Genomic DNA, 14,692 nt, shown 5'->3' with positions numbered 1-14,692 from the left:
TCACTTGTATTCATTATTTTAACAAAATTCATCTTCAGTACACCTGATACACACAATACGTAAATGTTGGTTTCAGTACTCCCTTCCTTACCGCTATGCTGCTGAATCACTTTTTCCATCATGTGCCCCCTACCGATTTCAACACCTTTGTGCCCTGTCCCTGTGTTCTCCCCCACCCCCCCCCCCCCCAGAAGACCCTCCCTCAGGATCCCTCCCCCCTACGGGCAAATAGGTCCATAAGACCTATGTCTGACCGACGCATGCCACCGGGTTGTCTCACCCGCCCCCTCCCTGACTTTCCTTAATTATATACATCATTCGGAATGCTCACTAGCATAGAGACAAAGCTAACCATACATTCTATCTCTTGAAATTTTGTCAACAACTGCTACCCGTTAGACAATGGTATTACACTTTAGACAGGCATATCGACAATTTGAGCAGTATTAGAAGATTAAGCATACCAAAAATCTCAAAAATAAATATATGGCAAAGAAAAGGGATAGGTAAAAGCAGTTAGCATGCACAAATGTACAAACAACCTTCGATTAAAGTTTATAAAGGTACAGTTAAAGATCTGCCTACTACTGCTACCCTGCTTTTCTTTTCCATAGCCGTTTTACCCTATCCTCTCCCTTTTTTTGTATAGTTTGTTACTTTTTACGGGGTATGTTTCTGACAGGCCCACCTTGTGTGTCTTGAACCTCCAAGGCATTGCGTGGAGATTTTTGACGGCCCCTATTCTATCTCAAGTAGCTGAGATATTCTTGCGCCATCATTTCAGAATAGAAGACTCTGAAATTACCCTCTAGGCCAACTTTCAGACGTGCAGGAAACAAAAGAAAAGCCTCATAGCCTATATTTTGGAACGGGGTAATAAGTTGCCTCATCCGCCTTTGTCTGTTTTCAAAGTCCTCTAGCTTCCAAAGCATGTCCGCAGTTGTCTTATCCTTATCATCACCGGCGTGTTTCATTTTAACAAAGTCATCTTCCAATTTACTTGTTCTGACCTCTAACTCAGATACTCTCCCAACCATTTCCTCATACATTTTGTTAACCTTATGTAGAGAGGATTGTATCTTTTTGTTTGCATGTCTGGCCCTCCTGCTTGATCTCCGACTCTCAGCACGCGCCTCAGTTTGGATCTGCTTTAAAGTCGAGAATAGAACTTCAAAATTTGAGGCACCCCTTTCAGAGCCCCCCTCAGCTCCCTGAGAGGTAAACTCCTGAACACCCGTTTCTGTAGTTACAAGTACTCCAGTCTGAATTATTCCGCACTCTGCTGTACTATCCCAGACTAATTTTTTTGCAACTGGTTTCGCTCGTCTTCTACGAGGCTCTTTAGATTGATTCTTGCGTCTTGGGTTCTCATTTTTCGCCTTACCCTTATACACAGAATTATTATCTTTTGACTTCTTCAATGCATCTCTTAAACCTTTTTTTTACTTTTGGTCTTACCACCTTTTGTACTGTCTCATGCTCCAATGATTCAGTATCACTGTCCGAGATGATTGAGACGTTATCAGGTCTGGATATGTCGGTTTCTGAACCTGAGCCTACCAAAGAATCTGAGGTGCCCAGTTCTGAGTCCGTAATAGAAGGGTCCGAACTGCTTGTTTCGCTTCCATCGAGCTCATCTTCTTCGTCTTCTTCATCATCTGCCTCATCGTTCCCAGTGAAGAAGATCTCTTCACCAGGTGATGCCAACATTGGCTCAGGGATACTTTGCATATGTTTTATATTAACAGTGCTTGTGCCCTCGAGGGTGTGGCTGTTTGCCTCCAATAGCTCCAGTGCCTCCTGTACCTGTGCCTGCACCTGCTGCCCTGATGTATTCAGCATTTCCATACCCTGCATTCCTCCATTATCTCCAGGGGGGGCAGTGTTCACAACATTGTTCACCACACTATTCACAGCGCCAGGGTCACAATCTCTAATTGCATATAAGGCTGTGGATAAGACTTTGATGTTATTTCCTTCCTCCGTTAAATCTGCATCAAGCTCCTGGCCCTTTAATTCCATGGCCCCGCCCCCTGCTGCTGCCGCTGAAAGGATGTCCGCTCCCGCGGATTCTGTAATCTCGTTTTGCCCAGTGGGAGGCTCTGCCAGGCTGCCTGTGATCTCGGCGCCCACCGCATCCTCAATGGCCCCAGTGGCGACAGCCGTAGTACTCTCCACTTGTACATGACCCAGCCTCTCTCCACATAGAGCCGCCAGCGTGGGGATGACAGAAGCCTGCTGCTCCGCCTGCGTAGCCGCCACCGCTCCCACCGCAGGTAAGAAAGATTCCACTATTGTGGTCTGTCGAAGAGCTGGCTCTTTTCCCAGCGTTTCGGTGGAAACCAGCTTTAACTCAATAACTCCTTTACCGAATCCTTTACCGAATCGAGCACTTTCCGCCTTACCCGCTTTGGTTAGATCCCTTTCCCTTAACTTCCGTGCCTTAGCTTCTTTTGCTTCTTTCGCTGCCTCCCGTCTCAACTGTGCTTTGGTCCTCGACTTGGCTCTCAGATTACTAGCTGAAGCTCCAGGTCCGTCAGCAGACATTTCCTCTTCCTCAGAGGGGATTAGATCATGGCTTTGTTTGTTCAAGCGGTAGGTTTTGGGCGCCATCGCTCTGGAGTAGTATGAGCGTCCCGCCTGATATGTCCTGACAATTAGGGCCGCAAAGGATTCCAAGAATGTTCTTCCCTTATTTTGCTCCCTGACACGCGGGAGATCTGTAGTGTAGGCCAGTCCGTCAAAGTTGTGAACATCTCATCCACAAGCACTAGAAAATATATTGCTGGGTGTAGAATATCACGTCGCCCAATAATTTTGATAAATATTAGCAACTAGCAACTAGGTGAGCATTCATTCCATCAATCCATCCTCAGGAGCAGGGTAGGGTGCGACCTTCCCCTACGGCGTCTCGGCGGCCATCTTGCCCCAAAATCAAGGATTGGTAAATCCAAGTTGTCTTGACATTGTCCACCAGCCTTTTGGCTTGTCAATACTCATTTTGGTTGTAAGTAAAGTCCCTAAGATCTGACTCCATCTTATGTAGGCCTCAACTCCATCTTGACTAATGGAGGCTGCCCTTTCCCCTCTCTCAAACAGAAGTCGTCATCTTTCATTGTCATATTTGCTATTAGATGCAGATGTCGCCTGACTTTATATTTCTAAGAAGTGTGGAAGCGTCAAGCCCCTCGATCGATTACACAGATGCAAACAAGGTGACATTTGTCTGAGTCTATTACTGCCCAAGATCCTACCTACTGCGGGCACGCTTTGCACTTCGTGGATGCTACATCTCACCTGAAGCTGATAATGCTGAGTCCCGGAGGAAGACTGACTGCTATAGGAGTGCGTTTTTGCCCTTTGCGGGGAACACTGACTCTGCTGATAAAGGCAGCCTTTGCTGTCAACAATTTATGCAGTGCGTCCTCTCGCTCAAAGAAACTCTAGATCAAAAGTTGCTCAGTCTTCCATGCTTTAGGGTTTTAGTTTCTAGATGACATTCTAAATGACATTTTAAACAATACTTGAAATGTTAATTTTATTTGTGTTATTCATAACATGCCTTCTTGCCTGTTTTTATAATAATCATTGTAGTTATTTCGGATGTACTAAGAAACAGATTGTTCTATAGTAATAAATACTTTTTCCTTAAAAGTGTTTATTCTTTTCAGTACAGTGTGTGTGTGAGACTGTGAATAACGAAATAAGATTTGTTTCGGTTTTTCACTGCGCCCCTGAGATCTTTATGGGATTGTTAGTAACCCGAAAGCAATACTTCTATGTCAATCACACACTGAATAGTGTTTTGCAAGGTTACAGTTACCTGTCTTTCACATTCATCCAGTGGCGGCTCCTCTGCTAAGGCGGAGGAATGTCAGCCCACTGATTTTCAGAAGTAGATAAAAAGGAAAAATAATGATAATGATAATAACACATTATTATTATCATTTTATTTTTATTTACTGAGGCAGTTTTGGGGCGGGCATGCGGGCGGGCTGCTCTTGGCTGTTTCACAGCCAGCAGGGGGAGGAGTGGTTAATGCACTTAAGTGCGCATAAAAGTTTGGCAGGCTGTCTTGGGCCAGCCAAACAGTCATGCGCACTTAGCATATTCCTTACCCGGCTGTAATGCACAGCCTTGGTGGAGAGCATGCCCATGCTCCCACTGCCTGTCTGAGCGCTGAACCACGGCGCTCAGACCAATCACAAGGCAGCTGTCATGGTAACAGCTGCCTGGTGATTGACTTAGGGGAGCCTGGGTGCTTCCATCTTCCAGAGGAGAGACACAGAGACGGTAAGGGCAATTTCTATTTTTTTCTTTCACCGACCCCCCCACTCCCCTCCCCGTCACCCCCGATCTGTACCAGCTGGCAGTGCATTAATCTCTGGTGCATTGAACTGAGTTCACCCATGTCAATCATTGGTGGGAAAGCACACCTAGTAGAGTTATGGTAATGGCATACTTTATGCAACAGTTTTGTTATAATTTTGCAAAACTTAATTGCTCCAGAAGCTGCTGGATCAGCAACAATCCTGATTTTTTTTTTTAAAGTGGGTAAAAGCAAAAACATAGTGAAGTAAGCTAAAGGATAAACAGAGCTCACCCACTGCCCCATGCTGTATGGTGTAATAGGCCGAAGATAAATATGAGTGGCACAATAACAGACCAATGGATAAGGAGGGCTAGTTGAAAGCCCCAATAAGTAAATGTATCATACATATGATTTTAGTAAAATGAAAAGGTGATTGCAAACACCAGACCTAACAATGGATTTTACTAGATGCACCAGCATTACACTCCATCTTTCACTACAAAGCAGAGTTGTTTGCTTAAAATGTTTAAACATAACTTTGTAAGTGTGTCTGTGCATCTGCATTTCTTTATTTTTACGCACACATAAATACAAAGTCAGATTTAAACATTTTAAGCAAATATATCTTTCTCCCTCCATATATATGTTCCCAAGAAAATGCAACGGTTACAGGGACGTTATAGCTTGGCTAACTAATAAGATTTTATTGTATGTAAAAAACAACCTGAAATTCACAGAAAAGCCTTTGCCTAAACCTTCATTTTTTTTAAATACAGGTCACCCCTCAGGCAGGCCCTAAATACTCCTAAGTCAAGGTGCATGGCATTTAAAACATAAAACATGTGTATTTAAGTTTTACATTTCTGTGAAAAACATCTAAAGTCGTTTTTCATTGTCTATCTCTCCCATAGATTAACACAGGGTTAACTTATTACACGTAATAAGTTATAACTTCAGTTTGGGAACAGACAGAGAAATGTGTCTCCTACTCATTTGAAGTATAAATTAAAACCTCCTTTAAATGTAAAGTCTGAATTTAGGTTACTATCCTGAAAATGCCACTTCTAGAAATTAATGAAATATAATGCTATGTTGGGGCAATCACAGAGCTGTTATGCACGCACATTTAGTAGTCAAAGCAAACACAGATCTATCTACAAAAGTAAGGAGTGCACTCGACGTCCTTACACTTCTAGAAATTTGGCATTTTTCTGCATAAACCAATTGTGCCTTTCTGCCAGTGCCCAGGGTCACATAACTGAAAATGAGCTGAAAGTGCATCTGGCCAAACTGAAGTTGGCTATAGAGGAGAGAAAGGCTGAGGCAGAAACAGCCTTGGCAGAGAGAAAGGTAGAGATGACGAGGGAGGGAGGCAGCCGCTGCCAGGGCCCTAGAGGAGAAAAGGTTGGCTTGGCTTTGGAAGAGAAAAAGGCTGATTCATGAAGTGAGTTAGAAAGAAATGGACTTGAAGACAAAAAAGCTTGCAAAGTCACTTTGAAAGTGGTGGCAGCGACAATCCAGTATCCACATGAGGTAAAAGGGACAACATCCCAAGGACCTAGTGCCTAGCTTAGGGGGGCATGGCATAGACAAGATCTTTGAAGCTTGTGATGTAGCTTTGGAGATGCTTTAGGTCCCTGAGGATTGGAGCGCCAATCTCAAAAGGCAAATACCCACTGGGGAGAAGGATTCTCTGTTAGCCCTAGGGAAGGGTGACAAGATTAAGTGCCCACTCACGAAGGAAGCCCATGTCAGGAAATATGGTCTCATCCCTGAGAAGTACAGGTTGACGTTCACTGACAGGCAGAAGGTGTCAAGCCAGTCCTGCATGGATTTTGTAGATTACTCCAGTAAGGCACTAAATGGTTGGGTGAATTGGCAGTAATGTGGGTAGTGTAAGGAGTTGTACAATCTATTTTTGAGACGGTTCATGCTCAGTAATTGCTTTACAGAGTTGTGCCGAAGACCTTATTGATTCCAAACTCAGTGACCTAATGAGCTTTTGAAGGAAGTGGACCTATGGATCAGCATGATGGGAGTCACTCCAGGAAGAGTGGTTTAGGTCCCTCCAGGCAGAGTGAAGGAGAAGTCCAGGGTAAAACAGACAAGTCCCACAAAGGGCCCCAAGCAACTATGAGGGAGAAGGATTCCCTTGTCCCTTCTGTAAATGGGGGTAAAGGCTCTGATCGGTGGAGGCTCAGGGGGCCCTTTTTCAAGCCTAGGTGCTTTGACTGTTCCCAGTTAGGGCACAAGCAAGGGGACCATGTCGGTATCAAGATACCATCCACTGGAGGGAACTCTACAGGGGTGGCCAATGTAGCCTTGGCGGAAGTAGCCCCCAGGAGCAGAGGGTAGAACATGCCCTTGTATCCCTTATGTGGGAGATATGCAAAGATGGTAAGTTTGTGATCCCTGAGGGTGGGAGTCATCTCTTCCCCCAGATCATAGTGAATGGGAGACATCACTATTCTGAGAGATTCCTGTGCAAGCCAGACCATGGTGGTAGAAAGGCAAGTTTCCCCAGATCAGTACCTCTGAGGAAACATTTGTAGGGAAACTCAGGTCCATAGGCAGGACGTCTTCCACCCTGGTGTCCCTTAAATGGGGCGAGGAAGGGGCCCAGAGGGTCAGAGTCAGTCCTCAGATGACCACTTACGGCATACTGTGAAATGTGCTGCTGCTACCAGTGATCGAAGAGCTGGGTGGGGTGGCTGCCCAGAGTGCCCCGAAAGCTCTGGTTCCTGGGGCACTACTCCCAGAGGAAGAGTTCAGAGGCCCAGATGGAGAGCAATGGGTAGAAGGTAGAGACAATTCACGTTGAAGGACCAGTTCATCAGGGGTTGACCAGCTCTGACAGAAGAGCCCCCCCAAGACTGACCCTGGTGATGCCATTTTTGACCTGGAGGTGCTGACTGTGTTGTCCCAGAGACAGAAGACAGGAAGCCTGCACCAGTCAGACGTCTTACTGACATAGACAGAGTGTATCACCTTTGAGGAGGTGGTTGTTCCCCTCTGGAAGTCATGGCTTGTCACGCACTTGTTCAGCCACAGGGTGCGTACCCTAGCCTGAAAGGCCAGTCTCAGGATACCACCCCTAGGATGGCAAGAGCGTGGAAGTAGGGTGCATAACACCGGGGGCTGTTGCCCCTACTCTGAGTAACCTAGGAAGTCTGGGAAACCTCAGGAGGAAGTAGGCTACTCTTTTCCAGCTGCAAGGCTGGAAGAGAGCCCTGCTGAAAGCCCCCGCTTGGAGTGTCCAGCTGGCAGTAAATGGCCCGGGTTCTGCCTCTTGACACTGGCAGCTGGCAGGGGCTACTATTGGTTGTGGCGGTTTGGGCAGAGTTTTGCTTGGGTGGAGACATGCCTGACCCAGGGGACAGAATGGGCCACATCATGGTGGAACGGTATATCTACTGGGATGCATCTGTGAACAAACTAAGTTTAGGAGTCTCATAGGTGTGGTCTACGGATGAGGAGAAGGGTTCCCCATGGGTCAACCCAGAGGCTGAGGAGAGTGTTGACAAAGGAACTATATAGGTTCAGAGGGGTATACAACTGTGAGGTGCCACTGCAGAAGAGGCCCATTGTCCACATTCTATCGCCACAGCAGATAAACCATCAAATTACTGATTATTATTCCCTAGCTTTTGGTTGGAGGGTGGTCATGTTGGACTGGGCCGTCTTGCAGGTTCACACCAGATTTTTGCCTTCCTTTGCTGAATCGTTTTTTTTGGATTGTAGGACTCTGTGCACCTTATCCTGCTAATCACTGGTAAAGTCCCGGTGTTCTCCATTGAAAGCATAGAGTACTCTGCAATCCTGTTCTTGAAAGGGTAGCCTCAGGGCTTCTATGAGTAGGAAACTTTGACCCTTCTCAACTAATAACCCAATGTCTTCCAACACAATATAAAAGTGACATTAATGGTCTATTTCCAGATTGAACAATCACCACAGTCATAATGAGGTAAAATTAACCTTTAATGATAATTAATACACATTTCCATTATGCACACCAGTGCTCCATAAGAATATAAGTAATATAAGTAAACTGTTTCATACCCGTCTGCCTTCAATAGAAATCCCAAGTGTATCAAAAAATTGTTCAATGTAGGACACCATAGTCCCATATACAACAGGACTTGAAGGTGAGCTCTCTGTGTCCTGAAAAAAGACAAAATTACAGTCACTCTATTGTGCAAGATTGGAAATGACTACAGCACAATACAAATGTGTTCCTATGTACCACTTGCTAGTACAGTTTTGCCATTTGTTGCCATATAAATAAGAACAGTATTCAATAGTACTCCACTAATTAAAATTGGGGGATGGAAATAGGACACTGGTCGAAGTAACCTGTCAATACAATATACAGCAATGTAGATTGGTTTTCCAGTTTTCTTTTTCTTGATCGATTCTCCAATAAGTGCAAAGAACTTTTGTTTATTCATAACTTCCACCACAACTACTTAAAATGGCTTATTAAAACCTTGGCATATGTGGAAAATCAGCTGTTGATATCCTGAAACTCAAACAGGGCTCGTACCAACAACTACTGGCAAACTATGCAGATATGAGAGATGGCGCAGTGTCATTGGGATGGTCATTGGCAAGTGGTGTCCTTTTCAGGGTGCTTGAGCTCCTTAATGCCGCTATTTAACACAAACCTGTTGCAGGATCTTCTCCTGCTTCATTCCCAGGATTGCTCGTCACCTTGTATTCTCACTGGCGTTGAGCGGGGAGTGGGAGAAGTGTTTTTAGTACATGTTTGAGCTATGGTAACTCCCTCTGTCCTATTGCCAGTTTTTCCCAGTCCTAGTGTTGTTGTGTTCGGAGGACTTTACCTAGAAAGGCTAGATGTTTAGGCAGATGCATTCCGTAAACTAGCCCTAAATAATAAGTTTCTTACCTTCTGCTACTCCATTACTCTGGTAGGGACTCCAACTGCACATTCCTCACCTTTTGTATTCCTCAGGTTCCAGACTGCATCCGGATAAATTTGATAGCAATTCCCTCGCATATCGGTACATTGTGTCATACAGCTCCATGTCGGATCTGTCCCGTCCAGGATGGGATGTCAGGGGGCACTATATCTGCGTCACCTCTGCATGCTAACAGCAGTTTCTATCTGGTCTCTGTCCGCTCAGTCAACCACAGAACCTATAGAAATTAAAATATGCCAGTGTGCAGATCTCTAGATTGGGCTATTTTAATGGAATCTATGAGTCCATTCCACAGACTGGGCAGGAAGTTAAATCGGTGAGGATTCCGTGGTTAGATAGAGTCCCCACCAGAAAAGGCATTAACAAAGAGAAGTAACTTGTTCTTCTGATAAGATATTTCTAACAAAACATTCCTCACCTTGGGAATACATACCAAAGCACTACCTCCCCAGATGGTGGGCCTCTGGAATGGCTGAGATAAGGAAACTCTGCAGGGTAGAGCGGGCAACTCGGTAGTCCTGCTGGACCTGGCCATCCAGGCAGTAGTGATTTGTGAATGTTTAGAGGAACAACCACGTAGCAGCCTGACAGATGTCCTAGAATGGCTCAATGTATGCCAGCACGTTGGGAGCAGCCTTCGTTCTGGTGGAATGAGTGTACAAGCTTCTCGGTTCTGCTTTTAAGCTAGCCAATAGCAGATCTTAACACACAAAACACTAGGGGAGCTCTGAAACAGTTGATCATCTATTTGATGATCTCTGGTCAGATCAATGCAAAAACGAAGGGCCCTCTGAGGGTTAAAATGGGGAGACCTTCCTCCTCCTAAGAGATGAGAGGTGGAGCGTTAATAGCCAGAAAGGTGATGGATTGCCCGATGTAGACTGGTATAACTGCCTTCGGCAGGGATGCCGTTTTCGTCTGGAGGACCAATATGTCCAGGAACAATGATGTGTATGGCTGTTGGACAGACAGGGCATGGAGTTCACTCTCTTGCCTTGCAGATGTCATGGTGATGAGGAACATAGTCTTAATGCTCAAGAGGCATAAAGGCCAGCTGTGCATCAGTTCAAAGGGAGTGCACATCCGGTAAGTGAGAACCCAAATTAAGGTCCCACTGCGGCATCACAAAAGATGTTGGCAGGAACACGTGGTTCAGACCTTTCAAGAAAAGCATTAGAGCCCTTGATTTGAAAAGTGATAAGTGCTGCAGCAACGAATGATGGACAGAATGCTGAATGAACTAACATTCACCCCCCAGTCAAGAGATCTGGGTCAAATCCATTGATCTTTTGCTTACTATGCCACCCTAGTTTGGACCCAGCCATATGCAAATCATTCTTGACCCTGTTCCTCATGTGAACAGTCCAACCTGAACTGCCAAGCCGGGTCCTCCCTAGACCGGAAACAAGCATCCTAGAACCGGTTTGGGGGGTAACACCCCTCATCAGCCAGGCTAGCTTGAATCCAGTGTCACAGCAAGCAAGGGACCCATACTGGACATACCCATCCCACTTAGAGCGAAAAGGGATGCTGCAACAAATGTTGCACAGAATCCTGAATGAATCAATCCTTCACCCACATTCAAGATTTGCATATGGTTAGGTTTAAACTGGAATGGCACAGGGAGCAAAAAAACGATGGATCTAGGTAATGGGGTGAATGTTTAACATTGTTCAACATTCTGCCCATCGATTGTTCTTTTTGGAAAGTGATGGCAGATCTGGCAAACGTAAAATGGCTGAAAGACATCCCTTAACTGTTCAACACACAAAAGGGGAGAGGGCCAAATTGTTTATACTCCAATACCCCAGACTACCTAGAAGGACTACGTTTAAAAACACAGTGGTTATACAGAGTTCTTCAAAATAAGTAAAGGGAAATTCCCAATTTGGAAAAAACTGCCCTCACTCACATACCGAGGTATGTGACATGCTTCATCATAGGGCCTGCTACAAACGCCCTGGTGTAGCCACATCCAGGGCGGAGCATTAGGGAGGGGAAACAAATCATAAATTTCCACGTTACAAGACGTACAACACAATACGTAAATACGTACAATGAGTAACATAAATGAGTGATACCGTGTATAGAGGGACACCTCGTGGATCAAAAGTGCGACACAAATAAGTGCAGTAAGGACGTGTGTTAAAACTGATTAGGGGTGCCAAAAGAAAGAATTACTTTATTAGAACCAATTATGGTACCCTTATCAGGATTAAAAGAAAAGAAAGGATGGGAAAATGCCTTATTGAGAAAATGAGGTTTCTCAAGGCTTCCCTCCTACCACTGCTCGAGGCAACATGTTTCAACCATAATTTTGTGCCCCGAAAGGTCACCCTGGTCTTCTTCAGGACTGTCGCAGTAGGATCCACCGGTTACCCGTGTCTAAATTAGATCCTCGGGTGGCCCAGCTAAGTGTAGGTCACTCGAATCCGTACTCTGCTGGGTATCTAACTAGATCAGTAGAGAAAGTATCCCCATATAAATCATGGGAAAACATTCATGAGTTTACACGAGTCAGAAACTCAAAATGATGGCCGCCCGAGGAGTAATATGCCCATGAACACAATCGTTCAGTACGGCAGTTACCGCCCGAGCATACTCGGGCTCTGGACCACCGCGTAGTAGGGTATACTCTGTATATCCCTTAACTGTTGCCACAGAAAGACCTTCCATGCTGGGCTAAAAACAGGAAAAACTACAAGATGTCAGACAACTATGCATCTAAGGGTTGGATGTTACGGGAGGAACACAAGGCAGAAAAAAATCCCAGCATTCTGTGCATTCCGCTTTGGTGGACGGATATATGTCTGCCAAGATGATACCAACCACTTTGGAAGGAAGATCAAAAGCTATCAGCTGTCACCATTCAGTCTGCACACATGGAGGTGCAAGTTGTGAAGGCTTGGATAGAGGACACCAGCCCTGCTGCTGCGACAGATCTTCCTGAAGGGGCAGGCATATAGAAGGACAAATGCTCATGACCGGTAGTTCCAGGTACCACAATCTCCTCACCAAGTCCAAAGCCATTAGGAAGACTTAGGCCCAATATTCCTTGATCTTTTTCTGCACTCTGGGCAGGAGAGGTAGGGGCTGAATAGCATACAGGACACCGATCCACAGCCGAAAGTGAAGACGTCTCCGAGGGGGAACTGCTTTGGGTACTCCAAACCCGAGACACTGCACGTTCTCTGCGGTGGTGAATAGATGGAGCCATGGTTCTCCTCATTGCTGGAATATGCCTTCTGCCACCGGAGAGTGGAACAGTGCATGATCCGCTAGGCAATGGCGACTGGGCTCATCTGCTCTGGCATTTAAAGAACCAGCCAGGTGCTGGGCAGTCAGGGGAATGCCTTGAGCGGTCAGCCACTTCCAGAGATGTAGCGACTCCTGGCACAAAACCCACAAACTCAGTCCGCCCTGTTTGTTGCAATACCACATGGAAGTTGTGTTATGTGTAAAATTTGAACTCATTCCCCCTTGATGGCGAGAGGAATGTCTTAAGTGCCAAGTCAATCAATCAATCTAGATTTGTAGAGCACGCTTGTCCTCCAGAGGAGTAGCTACTCGAACAGCCAGGTATTGAGTCCACTCTTGAAATTGACAGCAGTTGTAGATGTTGGAGATGGATGGGGAGTTCGTTCCTGGCTTTGGCTGTGAAGTGAGAGAAGGAGCGACCACCGGCTCGGGTACGAAAGATGCAAGGGACGGTGGTGAGGGAGAGGGAGGCAGACTGCAGGTTTCAGCTGGTCTGGTGGAAGGTCAGGTAGTAATTCAGGTATTCTGGTCCCGTATCATGGAGGGATTTGTAGGCGGGTGTAAGCAGCTTGAAAAGGCATATCTTCTTGACTTCTTGACTGGGAGCCAGTGCAGGCTACGGAGGTGGGGGTTGATGTGGGAACATCTGGGTAGGGCCAGGATGATTCTAGCTGCAGTGTTCTGGATTGTTTGGAAGCACTTGAGGAGAAGGAGCATGGTGGTTTCAGCATAGAGGGTATTCTCGTTGTCAAGTTGACTGCAGATGAGGACATGAGTGATGGTTTTTCTAGTGTCGGTTGGGATCCATCTGAAGATTTTACGGAGCATTCTGAGGGTGTTGAAGCAGGTGGAGGCAACTGAGTTAACCTGATGTCTCATGGAGAGCTCGCTGTTGCGGATGATTCTGAGGTTGCGGGCGTGTGTGGTTGGGGTGAGTGCTGATACAAGGGTGGAGGGCCACCAGAAGTTGTCCCACAGTGAGGGTGGTCTTCTGAAGGGGAGCACTTCTCTTTTATTGGTGTTGAGTCTGAGGGAGTTGACTATCATCCAGTCGGCAACGTCGGTCTTGGCGTTCTGGATGTTCACTCTGGTGGTGTCCATGCCTTCAGTGAGGGAGAGTATGAGCTGGGTGTTATTGATGTAAGAGATGATGTTGAGACCATGGCTTCAAGCAATGAGTGACAAAGGCGTCATGTAAACATTGAATAGTGTGGGGCTGAGAGAGGAGCCTTAGGGCACACCGCAGATGATGCTTTGGGGTCGGAGGTGTATGGCAGGAGGTGGATTCTCTGAGTATGTCCGGTGAGGAATGACGATAGCAGCTTGAGGGCATCACCGTAGATGCTGATTTGGTGAAATCTTTGAATGAGGAGGTTGTGGGAGACGGTGTCGAAGGCCACTGACAGGTCAAGGAGGATCAGGGCTGCTGACTCACCATGGCCAAGGATGGCTCAGACATCATCCATGGCGGCTATAAGGGCGGTTTCTGTGCTGTGGTTCAAGCGTAAACCGGATTGAGAGGGGTCCAGCAGGTCGTTAAAATTCCAGGTAGTCGTAAGTTGGCGGTTGATGGCTTTCTCCAGTACCTTGGCTGGGAAGGGGAGGATCGAGATGGGGCAGTAGCGAGGTTGGATGGGTCTGCTCTGTGTTTCTTCAGAAGGGGTTTGACTTTTGCTTGCTTCCAGATTTCAGGGAAGGTGGCGGAGCTGAACACCGAGTTGATGATGCTGGTGAGCCAGAGTCCGATTTCTTTATGTCCAAAGTTGAAGGCGTGGTGGGGGCAGGGGTCATATGGAGCGCCTGAGTGTATGGAGGACATGATGGATGTTGTGGTTTAGGTGCAGAGAGGTGTCCAGTTGGTCAGGAGGTTGGTGGGAGGAGCAGAGTGGTCTGGCTGCAGAGGTTGGGGTTTGAAGTTTTTGTAGATTTTGGCAATCTTGGTGTGGAAGAAGTCAGCAAGTGAGTTGAAGAGGGACTGGGAGGGCTGGACGGAGTTTCCAAAGGCATCAGGGGAGGGGAATTCTTTGACGATGTGGAAACGTTCCTTGGTGCGATTGGTGGACTGGAGGTGGGTGGCAAGTGGTGGTAGGATTTGAAGGCCGCCTTGAAGGCTGTATGGCAGACGGGATCTCTGCTGGTGTGCCAGTGTCTTTTCAGAGGTTTGTATTTGTGTTTTTAAGCT

General features: G+C 46.4%; 1 protein-coding gene across 1 annotated transcript in view; it reads right to left on the bottom strand.

Annotated features, from left to right (window-relative positions):
* The window catches only part of CARS2 (cysteinyl-tRNA synthetase 2, mitochondrial), a 465,610-nt gene that overhangs the window by 23,468 nt on the left and 427,450 nt on the right, over positions 1–14,692 (bottom strand). The window contains exon 13 of the mRNA XM_086934744.1: positions 8,372–8,473. Within this exon, the coding sequence (XP_086790870.1) occupies positions 8,372–8,473 (102 nt within the window). The remainder of the gene's footprint in view (positions 1–8,371; positions 8,474–14,692) is intronic.

Source organism: Lissotriton vulgaris, chromosome 8, assembly GCF_964263255.1.
Source record: "Lissotriton vulgaris chromosome 8, aLisVul1.2, whole genome shotgun sequence".
Taxonomy (NCBI): domain Eukaryota; kingdom Metazoa; phylum Chordata; class Amphibia; order Caudata; family Salamandridae; genus Lissotriton; species Lissotriton vulgaris.
This window is presented reverse-complemented; position numbering and strand designations above follow the sequence as displayed.